At 38.2% G+C, this 21,394-nt stretch overlaps 3 protein-coding genes across 6 annotated transcripts in view; 2 read left to right on the top strand and 1 right to left on the bottom strand.

The window, feature by feature from the left end:
- LOC136784729 (uncharacterized) overlaps nt 1-6,444 on the top strand; it is a 104,123-nt gene extending 97,679 nt beyond the window's left edge. For all 3 annotated transcript variants that reach the window (XM_066745603.1, XM_066745604.1, XM_066745605.1), the window contains exons 11-15: nt 1,320-1,499; nt 3,682-3,829; nt 4,721-4,990; nt 5,156-5,490; nt 6,106-6,444. In XM_066745603.1, the coding sequence (XP_066601700.1) occupies nt 1,320-1,499; nt 3,682-3,829; nt 4,721-4,990; nt 5,156-5,490; nt 6,106-6,439 (1,267 nt within the window). In that variant the 3' untranslated portion in view covers nt 6,440-6,444. The remainder of the gene's footprint in view (nt 1-1,319; nt 1,500-3,681; nt 3,830-4,720; nt 4,991-5,155; nt 5,491-6,105) is intronic.
- Nucleotides 6,445-15,126: 8,682 nt separating this feature from the next.
- On the top strand, nt 15,127-19,053 carry LOC136784746 (annexin B9-like). Of its 2 annotated transcripts, none has more exons than XM_066745635.1 (9): nt 15,127-15,271; nt 15,723-15,778; nt 15,879-16,505; nt 16,631-16,807; nt 16,893-17,097; nt 17,190-17,342; nt 17,430-17,603; nt 17,681-17,862; nt 17,936-19,053. In XM_066745635.1, the coding sequence occupies exons 2-9, from the start codon at nt 15,761-15,763 to the stop codon at nt 17,984-17,986; spliced, it is 1,587 nt and encodes a 528-aa protein (XP_066601732.1). In that variant the 5' UTR covers nt 15,127-15,271; nt 15,723-15,760; the 3' UTR covers nt 17,987-19,053. The 2 variants fall into 2 exon arrangements, with proteins under 2 accessions (XP_066601732.1, XP_066601733.1); XM_066745636.1 differs by lacking the exon at nt 15,127-15,271 and adding an exon at nt 15,293-15,549.
- A 396-nt stretch (nt 19,054-19,449) lies between these two features.
- RpL23A (ribosomal protein L23A) lies at nt 19,450-21,293 on the bottom strand. The gene is made up of 4 exons (XM_066745597.1): nt 21,142-21,293; nt 20,380-20,672; nt 19,860-19,987; nt 19,450-19,779 (listed from the first exon to the last, which is right to left on the bottom strand). Exons 1-4 carry the CDS (start codon nt 21,173-21,175, stop codon nt 19,518-19,520), a joined length of 717 nt encoding a protein of 238 aa, XP_066601694.1. The 5' UTR covers nt 21,176-21,293; the 3' UTR covers nt 19,450-19,517.
- Nucleotides 21,294-21,394: the final 101 nt, after the last annotated feature.

The raw sequence follows: 21,394 nt of genomic DNA on the forward strand, positions 1-21,394 counted from the left end.
AACCTTGAAAGGTCACTCGAAGGCTTCTTTTAGTAATTTAAACGAAATATAACTATTCTTATTATTAGATTATATTCTTGTAACCTCGGGCGAGATTTCCAAAATCCTCTTGTCATTTTTTCATTTCATTCGGTCGGTCGTTCACGAGATACGTCCTTTTGGGAGCGTACGTGCATGGGTGAGCGACTATGCGTCTATATAGCGTGGCTTTCGCACACACACACACTATTTCAACCACGAACTCACAGTTAACCATGTGCAGTCTGGAACAGAAATATCTTCTGAAAGACCGAATGAAATGAAAAACTGGCAAGAGTGTTTTGAAAAGCTCTTGAGATCAACTACAAGAATATACGATAAAAAACGTAATTTTTCGTTTAACTAATTTAAAATAACCTTCGCGTTAACCTTCAATTGACCTTACGAAGTGAAACCAATGTGACTCCCCCCCCCCCCCCATTTTATATTCTCCTCTAAACCATAAAAATTTTGCACGAACGATTGGTTTTATTCCGGTCGTCGGATGTTTTGAGATAATCGAGTGGCCGCATTGATATTGGGATCTGACACGTGTGCGGAGTCTATATATATAGATAAATAAAAAAACGAATATGGCGCATGAAAGCCTAAGTGTCTAAATGTCTATTGAAATTACAGGAGGGTTATAATGATTTCGATGGAAAATATCTGTACAAACTTTTCTCCCATATTCAAAAGTTTTAAGGTTTTCAATAATAAATTGCAATTTATTGAAAAATATCCATAAGAATCAATGTAAAACCTGGGCTTCCTCTGCTTTCATTTTTAACCACTTGGAGCGCTTGAACTATGTCAGATCCCAATAAGAATAGAACGCCACGATCCTGCGCGTATAACTTGTAGATATTTATTAGCGAGTTAGAGGTCGAGTAACCACAAGGCGAAATTGACAGCCGAGGAATATAGAGAAAGGGGTGCAATGAGGAAAGAGGATCTATATGGAGAGGAAGGTGGAGATGAGAGAGAGTCGGTATATATATATATATATATACTATATACATGCACGTATAAGGTGGTAGGGTTCTTGTGTCGCGAAGGCGCATAGATATCGGAATTTTATTTAAGCTGGTAGAGAGACAGGCTTATCGAAGCGTTATCGTCGACGTGTGACGGGGTGTGCTCTATAGCTATAGTGCATCCTACGGTCCAGTTAATCCTTTACACAGCAGGCTGCACGTACGTCTCCCCGGAGAGTGCTGGTACTTTATAATGAGCATCCGACTAACGAGATAACGATAGGCCCCAGTAATGAAGCTCTGCTCTATTTCGTTTCATTGAAGGCCTGTCAATTTTCGAGCGCTCTACGAGTTCGTCGATCTGCACCAGGACGGCGATCCCTACGGCACTGGTTCCTGTTCTCGTGTCTTCTACAGTCGTACCAGGGACCGTTATCCCGATCGACACTTCAAGGCTTCCAGGGATATCTTCCTTTACGGCCGTGGAGGCGCCAAAAACCTAAGGTAAACAAGCCCTTCTAGCCCATTCTATTTTTCAATTACGCTCTAATCATATATATATATATATATATATATATATATATACATGTACTCGAGGATCAACGACCACTCTTCTATTTCCAACGCTGCTCGATTTACCTAAATCGTGCTACTTGCTCATCGAATAGTTTTTCTCTCAAGAACACGCAGCTAGCATATTGTAATTAGGTCATAAACGCGGCACTGACACGAGCCAAAGTATCAGGCGCTATGATTTTCTTTTAGGAATGTAAATTAATTGCGGTTGAAATTTTTTCCTGGCGCTTAGTCTTGCGATTATGCTGTGTATAATGTGTGTTCTTAAGGTTGACTTTATAAATAGGAAGAGCTTCGTTGTTGGTATAGAAAAAGAAGGTTTATTAAAGAATAAGCTATACGAGAGGGGCTTGCGATTATAATGATGGTCTGTCGTGGATCATGCAAAACTGCCAAGATAATCCTCCATTTTCCTATTCGCCTCGAAACCCACCTCTTTATGCACGAACAATCTCTCAATTTCGAAATTGATGCACGTCAGCGTGTCCCTTTGTTAGACACGCAAAGCGATAGCACGTCGCGCAGCTAGTCCTTTTGTGCTTCCTGACATCGCGCACTCACCCAAAATGCGCTAATTTTACTTATCAAAAATGTGTGTGTGTCTTATACCACACTATACTATCGGCTCGCATTGCAGAGTTTCGATCATTGCAATAACTTGTATAACAGTATTTTGCTACACTTGCTTTTATATATCGACACCAAATTATTAATTATTTCAAACGTATTTAATGACAATTTTTAAAAAGAAAATATATTTTCAAATGTAGTCGTGTCGGTCTAAAAGTACTCGCTACTTTCCAAATCTTCTCAGCTATAAATATTCAGTGGAGATTTGCAAAATTTAAACTCGACGGCCGCTTAAAATGAATTTAAGGTTTTGTTGTGCCTGCGACCCAAACTGCACTATTTTCACTTACCGTACCCAGTGCTAACACGAAGCGCGCGATTTAATATACTATAGTATATGTATATATATACACCTCTATGTCAAGCACCAGCAGTAATCGCATTTTTATCAATGACTCGTTATTTTTTTAATACTTGGCCAATAATCTGCAAATTATTTTATGCATTTCGTGCGGTAAATTATTTAAAAAGCACTATAGAAAATACCGTTTAATTTCCACACGTTTTTCACTTTTCACCTTTTTATGAAAAAAAAAATAGAATTAAATTGGTACTGGTAATAATGCTGAATCGGGACATAATTATAGAAAATTCGATGAAAGAGCAGTCGGGTCATTTACGTCGTTGCATGGATTCCACCCTTGTGCGTTTAAACGTTGGCGCGCAAATATTTAGCCCGTCCCCACAGCGAAGATTAAAAGCTCATTACAATTAATAATATAGCAGCTTAATTGAATTAAATTGGACGCGTGGAACTACGCAGTTTTTGGCACAAATAAATCGGCGTAGCTGCTCTGAAAGTTTTATGAAGCGGTTGTTAGGTTTGACGGAAAAGTGTAGGACAGGATTGGAGGGAAAGGGCGTGGACGAGAAAGGTATAAAATAAAAAAAAAGTCTAAAATTTTCTCTCACATCCCATTGATCCGCTTAAAAGCACGGGGCTGATCCGGCTTCGAGCGAGACAGAAGCTCCCTTGGAAAGCGTAACGGAAGCGGAAATTCGTGAAAGCGAGAGCAACAGGGTAGGGTAGTCCACGCGAGGCTTGCTAGAGGACAGCACGTGCCCGCGGCGCGGTTTTGGCGCTCGAACTGACAGTTTTACCGCCAAAACACCAATAAGTGAAAGGTGTGAAAGATGCACAATTGCACGTAGATAGATGGGATACGCGGCGGCGGCAGTAATTTGGCTTTAAAAGCTCCGTTTCTGGCATGAGATACTTACATGGTCGATCCGCTTCCGTTGGTTGAGCACAGGAGAGTGGATGGAGCTACCTGCTACGGCGAAGAAAACTATCCTCGCGAACCTAACCTCAAATCGTTATGCTCGGTCGACGAGCAAGAAGGAAGGAACGATCATGCAGGATGACGCGTCCCTCGTAATCTTCTTCCATATCGATCAGAGGCCTCTCCTTTGCACAACCAACGAGCCATCGTGAGATTCGATTAAGTGCTGAAAGTGCAAGCGTGATCGGATTTTGCAGTTGTATATACCGTTTCGAGGGAGAGTATGGCGAAGTGGTCAAGTTGCGGTTCAATCGACTGCTCAATGGGAACCGAACATGCCGAAGTGTCTCCAGCCCTAATTACAATCGTTTGCTCTGCGTTGGATCGGATAACTTTGCCCTCAAGGTAAGTCTTAATTCTTTCGAATACTTTTAACCTAACACTCCTCTTGCTCTCCTTTCTTCAGGACCTTAGGCTCGAATACTCGTGCAAAACTAATTCATGTTGCAGATACAATGAGTATGTGCTATTCGACGTTGCGTCCGTTGATTGATTCATCGCGCTCTCTCTCTCTCTCTCTCTCTCTCTCGCCGCAGGTCATCCTACAGTTGATATTTAATTTTACACAAGTCTTTACTTAATTACAGCACTTTTACTCGGCGGAATTTTATTTTGAATTATAGCAAGGAAAAATATCAATGGCATTATTGCCGTGCTACGGCGAAAAGCTTGCCAAGCCAGAGGAACGCAAATCTTTCAACGTTATTAGATTTCATTCTCGAGTTTGCGCATTTTGTTTATCATTGAAGTTTGCGCAAGCCCGTAAGAAGCTCCACTATCAGTTATCCTACTCAGGACGATCGTGCTTTTGATCTTGGAGCGTGTTACAGAATTTTCGTTTAATATAAAAGCCGAAGCTTACTCCCCGCAACGATGCCAAGTTTCTCAGCTTTTAATTTAAAGTTTGTTCGTTACCGATGGAATAAACGCTGCGAGCAGTAGCCTAGTTAACGGCGGGCGGGCCAACTAATTAATGCTGCAGTTGTTGCCTTAAACGTTTTCAAAAACTTGTCGATCGGCTCATAATGAGATGAGCCGATCGAACCAAGTCGAGTGATAAATGAGTTGGCAGGTTTGAGAACATTCTAAACCGCGATGATGAAACTTTCTTTCTATAAGAAATAATAATGATGTACGGCGTGTGTATAGAGAGGGAGAGTCGAATTATTCGCATGGTTGTAGAAAAATCTATGATACAAATGCTTTGTTTATAATAATCAATGGTATTCGTGTTAGGTGATGGACGTTCCTTGGCAAAACGCACCACCGGTTCAACGCGATTGTCTTTGTTCGAATCGATCGCTGCCCATAAATATCAGGTCTACATCCAGCACCGTTGAGGTTCATTTCACGGTGCTGGCCATGGATGCTCTGGACGATTACAACAACCTTTTCTTCGAAGGCACTTGGGACTTTGTCAAGGCCGTACCGTGCTTGGAGAAGCGCAAAGTGAAAGGACCGTCGGGTGAAATAAAATACCAATTTCCCCTGATTACGGAAGACCAGGTACGTACGTACGTCCATCCACTGCACTTGGCTCCGTCATTGCAGAGATTATAATATAAGGCTGAGCCACAGCCGACGTTACTCTGCCGCCGGGACAAGAGAGAAGAGAGAATTTCTCATGAGTGATAAATGCAATTTTAAGCAACTTTAGAAAAATGCTTTCAGAGGAATTGCGAGAAGCATCCGTGGCTCATCGATCCAGGACCAAAACAATACTTGTACGTGAAGATGAACGGGATCGTCATGAGGAACGACACAAGATGCGAGACGAGAAATAGAATCGTGGTGCACACGGGTGGCGAGCTCAACGTTTCCGTCTGTCCGAAACCGGCGCACGAGTCCAGGCACAACACGGTGGAGGTGTTCAGTAGCGGTTGGACCGTCAGAGGCAAAGCGATGATCCTGGCACCGGCCGAGGACCCGATCAGAGCAATCGCCCTTGAGTTCCTCGCCACCGAACCGGACACCTACACCGTTACGTGGATCGAGCTCACCAAAAGGTGTGTAACTCCAAGCTCCAAAACCGAGTTGCACCTTATATCGATCAACGGCTAGATTACCCCTTGCATTCCACCCATTATCACCGCTCCCTGTAAACACATATCGTATACCCTTTGATATCGCGTAGATTTTCATCCACGATGCGCGAGCATGCGAGCATCATTGTGCTCGATATGTTCCCTCGCTGATTCTTACGAAGCGACACAACAGTCGATGGTGGTTCGACCCGGCCATCGCGTCGCGTCGCGTCGCGTCGCGTCGAGGCTGCAGTCAACACACAATATGTCGGAGTAAAAAAGATTCAATTGTGATATATATCAAAGTCCCCAACGGAGCGTGTGCCGGCGGCAGCGGCGGCGGATATATCAGTCCGACGCGTTAAAAGCGCGGATAAAATTGCTATATATATATAAGAATCAATTTAACGTGTCACGGCTGGTTGAACGTTGATGGAAAGTGTAGTGGCTGGCACTCGGTTTTTTCGCTCGGCTAATTATTACTCGTGAAATAAAAGTGTAAGGTAGTCTCTCGGTCGTCCTTTAGAGATAAGGGGAGGGGAGGGTGGTGTATAGCTGTCTGAATACAGCGTCTGATGACGGTTTATGAAATTTCAGGCCATCGGCTGCGGATGGTGTAGAAATGAGGCGAGATTGCGCACACAGGTGTCCAGAGTTAAACGCTTGTATAAATTCATCGCTGTGGTGCGACGGGACATCCGACTGCCCGTCGGGCTACGACGAGGCATTCACGCACTGTTCGATCCTACTGAAACTGCCGGCCCTTCATCTGGGCTTGCTGAGTCTAGCCGTGGTGACGATTCTGGCCGTTCTCTGCTTCGTCGCTTGGAGAATATGCGGACAGCGAGGCGACCGTTCGATACCCCAGCACCGGCTCAAGAGCATATCCTCCGAAACGGCCATAATCGATGGCAAGGAAGTGATTTGCTGACAGAGCGAAAGTTCTGTGCGATACGTGGAAGTAGACCGAGTCACCACTGTGTGACGATCGTGTCGCCTTCTTCCTGGCCCACGTTCCGCTCACTTTACCGCACGATTTCCCTTGAAATCTAATCGAAAGGTAAAATCAACCATGGAACGACCGGCCCTCCTCCTTCCACGTGACGCACAGAACTCTGTCGCCTGTCTGCCTGCCTGCTGCTGCCTGTCTGCCTGCCTGCCTCTACGTCAGGATCGCTTAACCGAGAGACGGACCTCCCCGCGTACAACATCTCCCTCCCGTTCATCCACCAATCTGCTCTTCGCCGCGACATGAATCAATGCAACGAGAATCGCGCGGGCCCTGCCAGATTCCTTCCTCGATGCTCTCTCCTCTTCTTCCTCGTGGATCTCTACGCGATACCACTTTACACCGCCAACACGCAGATCTCCCCCCCCCATCGGAATAGACTCGCACTTGGTGCAGACAATAAACTTTTCAAATTTAAGGCGCACTGCCTTTTACGCGCTTCCAGCTGTAGTGTCTGTAGCTATATAGGCTGCGGTCAATGAAAAAACGTCATTATCCCCATTCATTTATTTCCCTTGAATGTAATACTACGATAGCAGGCTTTTCCCTTTTCCCGCTGATACGCCTTGCCACGCCATTGGCGTAGATGCAGTCGTGCAATGCTCGCTCTAGCTTATTTCCAACACTTTTCCTCCTATCCTTCCTTCTTGTCTCGGGGAAGACATCGAATCGAATCCGGTAGGCTCGCTCTCGGCACAATGAATAATCTTATACTTATTTATCATTTACCGGTTATTCGATATCCTCGACTATATCCGGGCTAGAGACAATTTTAACGTGTCCTTACCCGCAAGGACTCTCGCTGCGTTCTTTTTTCTAATCGATCAGTTGCGTGAAATCTCCTCTACCTATATATACTTATACCTACAGCTAGATGTACTGACCAAGTTTAAACAATTAACTCGTTTAAACGACTCAATCGCTAATATATTTTCCATCTCGGGGACTCGCGCAATGGACTCCAGTTTTGGTACTTCCCAAAAATCTACCGTTAAGAATATTCTTAACGCGAAATGATTTGTCGAGTTTAAAGGACGAACATTACTGGTCTTCTGGTTTGCGCAGACTCGGAGAACGATTGACTTATAAATATTTTAGCGTATGAATTTGAGCGAGCAAAAGAAAACTAGAATAAGAATGACAGGTAGAATTTTCGGTAGTCTGAAATTATGTGATATATACATATATATAAATATATATATATATATATATAATGCTGTTTTATTCGGAGCTGTGCTCCGACCATTATTGTTACGCCCAGTCGCGCGTTTCTGGGCAGAAGGGAAAGAAAAGAACGTTCGTTGAACGAGAACGCGCGAGCGAGCGAGCGCGCACCGTCATCGGCGCACAGACGCCGTGGCTTGTAAACCTTGTTCATATTTGTAAATAGTTAACCGATCGATCTATTTATATCTCATAATGATGTTACGCTTGAGACTCCGCTTGCTACTTTTAGCCTTCCAGAATTAACTTTAAAGAGAAGCGATTGTTCCAACGGATATACTCTTCTCGTCCAATGTCCTCTTTCATTAAGGATATAAAGTGGAAGAGCATTTTGAACGATTAATTTTTATTACTGGAATACCAGGGGGGTATATGTAAAACGTAGTCGCGCATCTTTAACGAAGCATGCTCTTATATTACGAGTGTGTCGCAACTTGGTTCAAATTAATCAGAGACTTGCTTTCGGTACACTCTCGCTCATCGAGTTCACATAACGCGTTTATTCATGTTAGGATCTCGCCTCTGCATAATCAAGTTATTAGGGCGCTAACCACAGCATGTGAACTATATCGCATAATCAGAACCCACGACCTGCAATAGCGGTACTTTCCTCGCAAGGCATTTATGTTTTATTGTTCGTCACACTAATCGCTCGAGGCTTTTACGTGACCGCAGCTAATGGATGTATCGAAAATTGGGAAGAAAAATTGAGGCAATAATTGGCAGCCGAAAAATGTCCTCGTAGAAAACCGCGAATAAATTACTTTCACCCTGCTGCATGTTATTATCGATTGCAGTGATCTGGAAGTTTTTAGCAAGCGGAGCCTCTAATGCCATACTATTACCTTTAGTCAGTAAGAGCGTAATATTTTATCAAATTTTCCATGAAAAGTTCTGATCGAGCTACAGCTGTATCGGGGAATCGTGGAAAAAAGGATATAAAGTTGTGTAAAGAGTAGTGAATTGAAAGCTGAGACGGTCGATAAGCAGCAAAACACTTTGCTTTCTATAGTGCACACAACAACAATTATACACTGCCGAACTAACCGAATGCTGCGAGCCGAAGAAATATGTGCACACAGTACTAACTTATTAATGTACATAAAAGTCAGACAGATCTACCTATCGATCGAGTGGTGTAACACCCGAGTCAATAGTCGATTCGTCGCATAAACGTAATTCAAGTTATTTCGTTAAAGCAGTTTTTATACAGCTGTACATTCGATATTTCTTCTTCTCGATGATTGTACGAGATTACACCACTTGGCAATCACGCGCCCATATTGTTAAAACTGCAGTAACAAAACTTCGTGGTCCGTAAAAGTCAATTTTATTCTAATTTATTTAACTTCAATTTTTGGCTCAATAACATCGGGTGATGGTAGTCTGAATAATCTGAATACAGAGCAAAAATCATCCCTAAATAATGGATCGTGTCGCGTTAGTGGTGCTGCCATCACCACTCTTGTTACCCTTCTTCTTTAACGGTCTATTACTGTCTTGAATATAGGCACGCATGTATTTATATTGTCCTGGCGGTTTTTAGGATGAACCCACCTTAGAAGGACGATCGTTAACCTCCTCGGGACGACTATTTTTCCATTGAAAACGTGCTTTATTTTTATCCAATAATATAATACATTTATGGCATACATATTCTTATGGATGGCCAGTGTACAGTAGCCAGAGAGATCCGCGCGCATCTCTAATAAGTTCATTATTATCTTTACCTCTTTTGATCATCCACCATGAACCCGTTCGATTACGATTTACGACTGTCTTTGAAATTCTCTCTTTTCAAGCAAATATCCTCATTACTGTTTCATACATAAGTGCATTCAATAGTTTTTTATCAGTCTCGCTCCTGCCACGACGATCTACCAATTTTACTTTTTGGGACCAAGGTCAATAGCAATCGCACGATTCTAGAAAATCGTCGTCAAATAAAACACTATGCGAAAATTCCAAGACTGACTCGATCGTATATCTCTGCCAATCTTCATTTCTTTAAGCCCATTCAATACTAAGCGATTAAACTGTCACAAATGTAAAAAAAAGAATACTCTTTAACAGAAGCACGCGAAATGTTGCGAAATCATTAATTCATTATTTAAGGAAAGGTCGGAGATGCCTGGATAAAATGTACTACGAAACTATTCTAATACTTACTTGTTATAAGTATGCTGTGATCCATAAGAAACGAATTTCAACGATTACTTACTGCCACTTTTGTAACAATTGTCAATGTTTTTTTTATACTAAATATTCTCAGATAACAATCACCGAGGCTTGGTTGATTGTTTAAGAATATCGCGGTCATCGGGCTTCGAGCTATCGGCTTTAACGTTTTGTCCCAGTTACGGCGTAATCTCTGCGTCTCGTCCCAGCCTGTTACTTGTAAAAAATCTTACAAGTAAAGCACTGACAGTATTCTTCATTTTGTTCGATTACATAAAAAGCTAATCGTCCCCGGCACGAGCGAGCACCTGTTAATAATATTTCATTCTGTAATTAAAACGACAAAGAGCAAGAGAGAAATTTCACGAAAAAAAGCGGCGTGTATATCGTCGTTTTTGCCACGGAATAAACAAAAAATCGCTGCTCCTGCAATGAGTCAAACTTCTACGTAGCAATCATAACGCTCGTTAAAACGCTCCTGAAACGTTCTAACCTAAAAAGTTGTGTCCGCGCGTAGAAAGTCTGGAACGTATCAGGAAGATTTTGACAGAGTGTTTGGGCCACGTAACTTTTAACATACACGTACGAAAACATCGTCACTGAAACAAAACCGTCTACTTACCAGCACGGCACAGCAGCTGAACGGTGCCGACCGGCGCGAACCGACCGACACATTCTGGCAAATAATGTTTTGACGGTCCGTGCAGGTTGCTGCCGAGTCATGAAAGTGTTTGTCGCATAGTTTGAATTAGGAAACGGCACGGACAGACACGTCTTGAAGCAAACAGCAATGGATTTGGAGTATAAAAAATTTATTTTGCTGTGCCGGTTATGTCGGTCCAGTGCTATATATAGTATAAATGCTACATATAATTTGCCGTACTGTGTGGTAGGTACTGTGCCGTGTCGTGCTGGTTTGGTGCCGTATAGTGCACGAGACAAGTACGAAGCTTACTATCGTGATAAGGGACTTTTTATCTATTCATCCAGTTGAATTTTAATAGTCAATTAGCAAGATGATTTTGCGTACAAGACAATTTCTTTAACGATACTCCGTCTCTAGGGCTTTTATATACTTGAGGTGAATAAAAATTCCTAAAAAATTCTCGTCATGGATTTTCATAGTGAAAAGGCATGGATGGAGCAATAATAAGGGTGCTGTTAGAAAACGGTTAACTTAAGTATGGTCGAGCTTGCATGAATGGCGACGAGAGGATTTCCTGTCGTGCCGGCAGATCGTATACACGCAACATCGTGGCCGAAGAGGTTAAAGCTTTTATGGTTTCTGACGATCTCGACTATCATTTTCGAGGTAACACACGCACACACACGCACACACATAGACACATAGGTATGGAGATAAATGCTCTCGTGGTTCAAGTGTCGTTGGTTTTTTAGAGCTTTCGGCGTAGTTGTGGGGCGCAAATCGCGATACCGATGACCATGTCGTTATTTATTACCGCAGCGCAGCTAAAGTTTTACTACTGTCGAACACGAGAGCTTTGAACGGAGCTCCTATAGATGGCGCACATACCAGATACACAACACAACACAACACAACAAACACACGCGACCACACTTTGATTGTATACATACACAGACCATTATACAGACGACACGGTTCATCGAGCAGCCAGGAGCCAGGAATGCCAGGAACAGGGAGGGACTGCTCGGCTGCTCGCATATTCTCACTTGAATAGCCTTGTTTGAGTGTACACAATTGACTGTTCGCGGCACTCGCACGTGAACCTCGCTGTATGTACCCCAGCCAATTCGGCTAATCACCAATCGTGACCGTGTTCGTAATTTGTGTATAGATTGCCACTTGTCAATTGGTCCTCATGCATTATTCCCCTGTGTTTATGCCAGTCTCTTTCCCTTTATCTGTGTGTACTCTGTGTACTGTGTACTGTGTACGTGGTATGGTACGCGCGTGTCCTTACGAAGCTACAAAAAAATCGCCGTAATCTATAATAGGAATCATCGAAATGACCTATCGAATACTCGAAATCGACCAACAAGATCACAAAGAATTTTCGATTTCATTTGTACATACACACGGTATATAGAGAAAATGCATATTTAAATCAAACTCTCGAGTTCTCAAAAGGAATAATCTTGCTGGTGGAATATTTCCAAAGCCAAAACAATCCACGCTGTGGTATTTTCACGAGTTAAACGAGTTGGCTCTATTTATGAAGCAAGTGTTAGTCGCAGAATAAAAATTATCTAATCGTGGGGTTTTGGCTCTGAATTTACCAGATCGAATAAGCGCGAGTTTCAGAAATTTTAGGTGACAATTGTAAGCAAATAGTTATGTAGATTATTAGATACTATTTAGAGCATAAGTACGATGTAAATCATATCCGTGGTTGGGTAAATTGATCTTGAATAGTGTGTGTTTGATCATGAGTGACGCCACGATCTCGTAAGATACTATTCGAAAGAAAAAAGCCTTCTTCTCTATAATGTCAGGATATTATTTTCGCTATTTTTTCCTCTTTCTCTCTGCTCATTTCATCTACGACATAAATTAATTTTTGTCGCACGTTAAGACGATGCGTAAGCGACAATGCCTGTATGTGTATATATGTAATAGTTTTAGCGTGATATGGCAAAATCAAGCCAACAGTTAAGTCGCGTTGTGTCTGTCTGACTAATGCCACTTATATCACTGCGCGAATCCATGTGTGTGAGTGTGTGTTTTGCCGGTAAAACAGTTTATTACCCTTTCTTCTCGTAACTATAAATTTAATTATTTTCGTTTCGTTTCTCTCTCTCTCTCTCTCTCTCTCTTTCTAAAAAAACCTGGATTTTTATTCAGTGATAGACTAATGATTAAATGATCTGTGCTTCAGTCTACTATGCTTATTATTTATAAAATATATTTATATTGCAATTATCGACATTAGAAGAATCAGCTCTAAGCAACCTCCGCCTTTACGACTATTATAAATTTGTACAATTAATTTGCGATCGGTACAGACATTAAAAATATTTTACTACATAAATTTTTCAATCGCTTGTACATCATCTTAATCTTAAAATGTATGTACTGTCCTACTTAGTATATTATTTTAAGAAAAATCGTATATATAACAGCGTAGAAATTTATTATGAGTTCCGTGCTCTCCAAAAGACTGCCGAATAACGATTCCTATTTCCTTTAGTAATTGTGAGATAATAATTAATTAATTTTGTTCTGGTACAAAATGATTTTATATATATACATTTATTTGCCAACTCGCTGTTTCCTTTGCCATGTAAAGCTGCATCGTGCAGTTGAACCACGATACCTCGTAAATTATCTAGTATATGTAATATATAATATAGTTAGAGAGTTGATTCTATAGGTACGAAGTCATTGGGAGCTCCCGATATTATAAAGAATGGATCGTTAATTTGTTATTTTAAACCAAAGACTAGTTGAAATATTTTCATCGAATAGGAGGACGTAATATATATATATATATATATATATATATACTACTACACATTAATTTTATCTTCGTTGTAATCCAATCAAAGGAGATATGAAAACCTATCCGCCAATAATCTTATCATTGTTTGAGCCACTCTACAATAGGCTACGTATATACATAATGCATATATACATATATAAATATATAAATGCTTAAGTTAATTATAATATCATTCATAATATTACGTACATACAATAGGAATTGTTCATAAACCATACACGTTTCCCAAGTTGGCAACTTTTCGACCGTATGTATTTTACGCTCTATATTAGAACCAGAGGAGACGATAAAACAAAGAAAATTAGACAAAAAAAGAGATTAAAGTACCTCTAGGCCCATCATTTTATTCAATTAAACGATCACTGCACCAATCTGACAACTCACGTGATTCGACAAATGGTATAATTAAATTTAAATTATTCGTTTAGTTTGAAAAGATTTGTAGTTAACGATAACTTATTCGGGCATTTAAATCAAAGCAACAATAATACTTAATCGATAAAGAGATTGTTGCAAACAATTGCGAAAGAACAAAACAAGCAAGAGCTGAATGTGGTAAAGCGTGGGGTCAGGAGAAAATCTGACAATAACACACACTGATGAAACGCACACGCACACGTTAACATCGTACCACGTATATAGTTTACTATACACGTAACGCACACACTCTACGTCCATTTTAATTATTGGTGTTTATTTAGTCGAACATCTTGCGACACGCGGAGAAGCTAAAGCAAGCATCGTAGGAGCAGTCAGAGTTGTACACACAAAAATGAAACACATTCTCTGATCTATGCTGAGTATTGCTGAGTCATTTATGAGCCGTGATTCATTTCTAAAGAATATTTTATGAACCACGTGAACGGGATCGAACGTTTCACGTGACGTCATAGTTACCCAATACACACAGTATGTACTACATACTTATATTATATACTTCAATTCATTTCAGAGGTCCTTATGTATAAGGTCGTGTCGCTTGATCTTCCTCTAAATATGTATTATGCATTTTTTATTTCATTCTAAACAGATCGAATAATCAATAAACCTACAATTATAATGCAAGAAGATAATTATAAATTAACGCAGATCCTCCGGAGACATGCTTACACGACATACATATAGTTACTATAATTATTGTACCATTCTCCATACTAACTCCTGACTCGAATATAAAGTATGCGTCATTTTTAATAAATTATTTTAAAGATTGTCCGTTTGGTCTATCTAAAATCCCTTTCTCTTATCCACTTCCCCTATTTTTAGTAATTAATTTCGAATAGAAGGCTATAGTTTCATACTTTTTGGGCAATATATATTTTTTTTATGTTATACGCTAAAATAGAACAGTATCAATCATCGAGTGAATAGAAAAATACTGCAACCAGATCAGAAGCGACATCAATGCGTTTAAAGATTGATAGCTGCTATACGTTTCTCTTTTACCAGCATCACAGACGTTTACTCTTTTACTATTCTTTTTAGCAGCGCGCAATTACACGTGGATATATACATATAAGACAATATTTCAATACAATCTCCACTATTCTCCTGTTTAAGTCACGTCAATGCAGCGGTTCCTTCCATTCCATTTCCATTCCGTTCCTCGAAACTGTTGTGACGCGTGTAATGACGTGTGCTAATACACTCTCTCTCCCTCTCTCTGACACACACACACACACACACACACTTTTGACGCAATTAGCCTTAGCCGCCTTAGCCAAAGCCATACGTATGTATAGCCGTGTAGAGCGGAGCCGACGAGCACTCTATTCTCTACTAAGTGCACTAGCTCTGCCATTGTCAGGACCTCGGTACATTAAAAAAGAAGCTAACGGAAAGCTCAGATCAGTCAACAAACATCGCTGAAGTAAACATTGTTGAACCTTATTTTTTGTTAAGCTTAAAATATTTTTGATCAACATATCTCGAAAGTTCTAGTATTTATCGAAAAACCCAACTGTTATAAGATAAGGGGATTAGGGGGAGCGCGGTTTCATTACTCAGTTGCGTTTGTCGTTGACACAATTACGTAGTCGATAGCAATCTTGTTGGGCGTTCCCTATAGTGTTCCAACTTTTATCAAAAAAATTCGTTTGATAAGATCTCATTCTACTTATTACCAGCTATAAAGATATCTATTAACGAGTAATCACTGTTGAATTGATTTTCTTTTTATCTTATTTTGATTTATCCGTGTGCAAATAGTTTCATTTTTAAACAGTATATATACAATATTGCTGGAAATGAAAAAAATTAGTTTCTTTTGTCTGTAAGTAATAGGATTTATTTTATACTAATATTTTTATCTGTCTTATTAGATTTTGCTCAAGTGATACGAGTAAAGAAAGGATTCAACATGAGTTATGGGTATCAGGTAATATCAACTTTTCGTTTAAACTTTAATGCTTTATTGTATTGGCTTATGTGCAAAAACAAGAAACACTATTATTTTTATTTCCACCTGATAATCCAAGGGACCACCAGTGATGCCGTTCCCAGGAAAAAAAACGCCAACATCATTTGGAGTTCCACCTGGAACACCTTCTGCCCCCTCTGCTCCTTATACTCAAAATGATAACTATGGTTTCTCAAATGCACCATCTGCTAGTTTTGGAATGCCACAACCATATTCACAGTATCCTCCAGCTGTTCCATATCCAGCTCAGCCGGCTCACCCTTATCCCATGCCTAACAGTGGACATTCGATTCCACAGCCATCTAATTATCCATCTCAGCCAATGCCATATTCTAACCAAAACATAAGTCAGCCCTCTCAATATTCGCAACAAAGCGCACATATGCCTTATCCAAGATCCATGCCATACCCTAGTGCAATGCCACAATCCGGTCCTTCCCAGCACCAAAGCTATGAAAATTATCCCAATTTACATCAAGCACCAGATGCACCACAGTATTTTGGTGGCTCTCATAATTCTCCTTACCCATCTCCTTTACAACCAGGTAACTCAGCTCCTTATCCAGGTGGAAATTATCCTGGGGGGCAGGGGGCAGGACCTGCTCATTCTCCTTATTCTGGTGGTCATTTATCTTCTCCGCACCGTGCTGCCCCAGCCCCCCGAAAAACACATTCTGTGTATAAGGTGAGAGTCTGTTATTATGTACATGACTCAGCACATAGCACTTTGTCTTTAATAATATATGTATTTGTTTTTAGGTTATATTAACCATGTTCACATTAATTTATATTAGATTTTCATATTTACAGTTATCTCCTACTGTGGTGCCGTTTCCCCAATTTGATGCTAGAGCTGATGCGGAAGCCCTGAGAAAGGCTATGAAGGGATTTGGTACAGATGAGAAGACAATTATTCAAGTACTTGCAAACCGTAGCAACTTACAACGCCAAGAAATTGAGGTCCAATTTAAAACTCTTTATGGAAAAGTGAGATTCAAATTATTTCTTCTAAAATTTCTGTAATAACTTTGTTTACTATAAAATTTTATTTTCTGTACCTTCTGTGTTATAGGATTTAATTAAGGACTTGAAATCAGAATTATCAGGGAACTTTGAAAAATTAATACTAGCAATGATGACACCATTGCCTCAATTTTATGCTAAAGAACTTTTTGAAGCTTTATCTGGAATCGGAACGGATGAATGTGTTTTGATTGAAGTATTATGTACAATGTCAAATCACGAAATTCGTGTTATTAAACAAGCATATGAAGCCAGTAAGTTCAACATAAAACGTGTTTTCTTCTTTATTTATTTATAACTTCATATATATATTTAGATGTATATATATTAAATGTTCAATTTATAGTGTATGGGAAATCATTGGAAGATGATCTTATTTCTGACACATCAGGAAATTTCAAGCGTTTGCTAGTTTCACTTTGTTGTGCCAATCGAGATGAATCATTTGATGTTAATCCTGCTGCCGCTATAGAGGATGCCAAAGCACTTCTCCAAGCAGGTATACAATTTGTTCTTTTTTTTATAATGTTGTTATGTAAGCTATTTCGTGTATTGTGTACTATTCATATACTTTCGAATCTTTTAGGTGAGCTACGTTTCGGTACCGATGAATCAACCTTTAACGCGATTTTGGTACAAAGAAATGTACCACAGTTAAGACAAATATTTCATGAATATGAGAACGTAACTGGTCACAGTATTGAAGCTGCGATAGAAAATGAGTTTTCTGGTGACATTAAGAAGGGCCTTCTTGCAATTGGTGAATAAATTGTTTATTTCGATTAGTTACCTTTCGATTTATCATTATAATTATATAAAACTTTTACTTTTTAATAGTTAAGTGCGTGAAGAATAGACCTGGCTTTTTTGCGGAACAATTGCACAAAAGCATGAAAGGACTTGGAACGGATGACAGTCGTTTAATTAGATTAGTAGTTACGCGCTCTGAAGTAGATATGGGAGAAATCAAGCAAGAATTCAGTAAATTATTCGGGGAATCCTTGGAGGACTGTATATCGGTTAGTATACCTTTTTATAAAATTAATTTTATTTTTAAAAATGAATATTTAAAAAGAAAACATTTTTTTTTAGGGCGATTGTTCCGGTCACTATAAGAAATGCCTAATAGCACTTGTCTCATAAAAAGAATAAAAGATATCGTATTCTTCGTTCATATAAGTTCAAGATAAGAATAATCTAAGAAAGCATCAATTCTGATCAATTGTGCATATTAGCTTCGATTGACTGATTCCCCCACTCTGCGGAATCTCATAATTTGTTATTAGAGAAGCAATAGTGCAGCGATTTATAGCGTATTACGTTGTTATTGAAAATCATTACACTGCAAATATTAAAATTTTATAAATGGTTAACAACAAAATTTAATATTAAATATTGTCCATGATATGTGATACGTAAAGTTACATTTTGTAAGACTTTCATATGCTTGTATCGACCAAATCGGCTTATAACGTGAGTGCAAATTAAAAAATTAATTTTCAAATTTTCAGAAAATGCCAATTAACTATTTACTTTACTTTAGTAATTTTCGTATGAAGAATTAGCGTTCGTGATGAGTAAACTTTTATACTGAAATATATAAATGCAAAGCAAAAAACGCTGACGGTCTACACGAATTGACTGTTATTCTTACTTTGAATAAGGAGTAGTTTGTCATTTTATCGCATTTAATTCCTATAATATAAAATATTTTCACATAAATACTATTTTAATATTTATATAGATATATAACATATATACGCGTTATGTAGACTATAGTTTTATTCTTTAAAAGCATATATATTTGTGAAAGTTTCAAGAATGTTTATAAATATTTTTTTAAATGTTCCTAAATAGCAAAGATTTATATTATAGGCTTTAAAAATTAAAGCTTATAGTCTTGTTGGTATTGTCACACACATATTGTGCCACTATTACAAAACTTAACATGTTAAATAAACATTAAAGAAATATTTCACAATGAATTCAAAGACTCAAGATATTTAAGAAAAAAACTCAGATATTTTGTTAATGCGCAAATTGTAAAAATTTAAATTAATAAATGTTATTATAGTTTTGTGCACTGTTTCAAGTTTAAATCAATATCCTCTTTACAAACGTATAGTGAGTGTTTTCTGCAGATTTATTCGTAAGTTACTAAAACTTTACAGAATAAAAAAAGCCATATTTTTTAGGAAATTCTTTGTAGTTATTTTTGTTAATGTATTGACCAAATGATATTTTTTGTACAGTTTTCAGTGCAATAAAAATGTCTTGATTAAAAAATTTCAAGTTTCATTGAAACCAGTATATTAAAACTTCTAATTAATTTTAAACTTATTTGAATATATCCCGAACGAAATAAAGATAAAACTAATAAATAATTTTAAAAAAAATACCCGCTATTTATTTTAATTTAGTTTAAATTTTGATCTATATATTTTGACTCATTCAATAAGCACTGTGAAAAGTAATTAAATGCATTAATGTACATCTCTCATAGCATAATTAAATCCATTTAACAGTAGTTTATAAAAATGTTATTTTGAGTTTTTCTTTACTCTTCATTCATTTTACCTAATGGGAAAACAAAAAACATCACTGGATGGTCTGTATTGGTATTTATTGGCATTACAGATTTTTTTGTATATTTTATACAAGTAAATAAACTTATTTATATGATGCCGATTTTGTTGGCCACGTCTAATGCATCATAATCACGGGCTAATCGCACGTATGCCTTTTTCTTTCCATCAGGCTTAATAAGTGTGTTTACTTTAGCCACATCAATGTCATACAACTTCTTAACAGATGCTTTTATGTGATATTTGTTGGCACGTGTGTGCACAATGAAGACTAAAGTGTTGTTGTCTTCAATCTTCTTCATTGCAGCTTCAGTAGTTAGAGGATACTTAATGATATTAAATGCATCCATACTAAACAAATTAGATATTGAAAAATTAAACAATATAACATTACACAAATTCATAAAATAATAAGGTTGTAAAATAATTACCGTGTCCTCTTAGGTACAGACTTCCTTGGATATTTGGGATTTCTGGGTGGCCTGAATGTCTTTGGCCGATGGAAATGTACGGAGGTACGGATTTTCCTAACTCGAGATCCATGAACACCTTTCAGAATCTGTAATATTAAATTACTTGGTATAATTGCTTCCTTTAATCTTTAAAATAAGTATTTAAAAAAGTAAGGTATCAGTGTTGTGTTATATTTTTTTGTCTCATGCAATATCGAAGAGATTCCCACACATAACTCATCATAAAAAATATTAGTTATATTACAGTTTAGTATTGAATGTGGAAAATTATAATTCACACATTTGTCAATTTTCTATACATGAATTTAAAATTGAGAGACATTGGATTTTTCCAAAAATAAATATGAAGTAAAATAGTGATGAATTTATCTGATTTTTAGTCTCTTTGAAAGCTGTTACATTCACGCTCTATACTCAAACATAGTCGCAATAATATTATAAATAAGATTCATTAAATAATAAAACTTAATGCTCTTACCTTCTTCTGTGCTTTAAGAGCTTTTTGCAAGGGTGCTGCAGGTTTGCCGCCTTTTGGCGTTTTCTTTGCTGTTTGTACATTTTTCTTAGCCTTACTTATCACAGGCTTAGCAGCTACTTTAGGTGTAGGTTTAGCAGCAGGCTTTGCTGCAGTTTTTGCTGCTGCTGGTTTAGCTGCAGGTTTCTTCGCTGCTGCTGGTTTTGCTGCAGGCTTCGTTGCCTTAGATGCTGCAGCTGGTGCAGGAGCTGGTTTTTTCTCAGATTTCTTCTCTGTCTTCTTCTCTGCGCTCTTACCTTTTTGAAAAACATAATTGAATTAATTTTTGTATAATGTTATATACTTAGCCAAAATAAGATTTATGTTAAAAAATAATGCCAGTAATTTCTGAAAAACATGAGTTAGCTGCCATTACAGAATTGACATTATAGTTCTCGACTTTTGAGGTTAAGTAGACTAAATTTCCTTACTACAAAGCTACATAGACTTGTATGTAGAAAAAATGATCATGATAAAGAAGATTCACTAAATATCGCATAACAAATTATGCAGAAAGTTAAGATCACTTTGAGTTTAACACTATATGAAATATTCGTAATGTTAGTGTGACCACATGGTTAGCTAACAAGTTATTCTGTATTGAAATTTATTTTGTAGAAAACATCAAGCTTAAACTTCTTATTAAATTTTATGAATAAAATTGAATGAAAGATTTTCAGTTAATCGAAACATGAAAGAATAAGTATAATTAACAATATAATCTACCTGCTTTTTCCGTGGGCTTCGGTTTCGGAGCCATTTTGCTAAAAAGGACAGAAAATTTATCCGGAAACCGAAGCAAAGGCTGTCCACACGGACTACGTGAGTCACTGAATGACGAAATAATCAAAGGAAGCGGCTTTTACTTTTAGAAATTTGTTTTTCAGTCATCTTTGAAAATGTATTATTACTATGTCATCTTACCATAATATTACACTATATAACTAAGATTGATTTCTATACCTCTCTTAACTTACAC

This window comes from Prorops nasuta, unplaced genomic scaffold (genome assembly GCF_024137725.1).
Source record: "Prorops nasuta isolate Cenicafe-Biocafe unplaced genomic scaffold, Cenicafe_Pnas_1.2 PNAS00067, whole genome shotgun sequence".
Classification (NCBI taxonomy): Eukaryota; Metazoa; Arthropoda; class Insecta; order Hymenoptera; family Bethylidae; genus Prorops; species Prorops nasuta.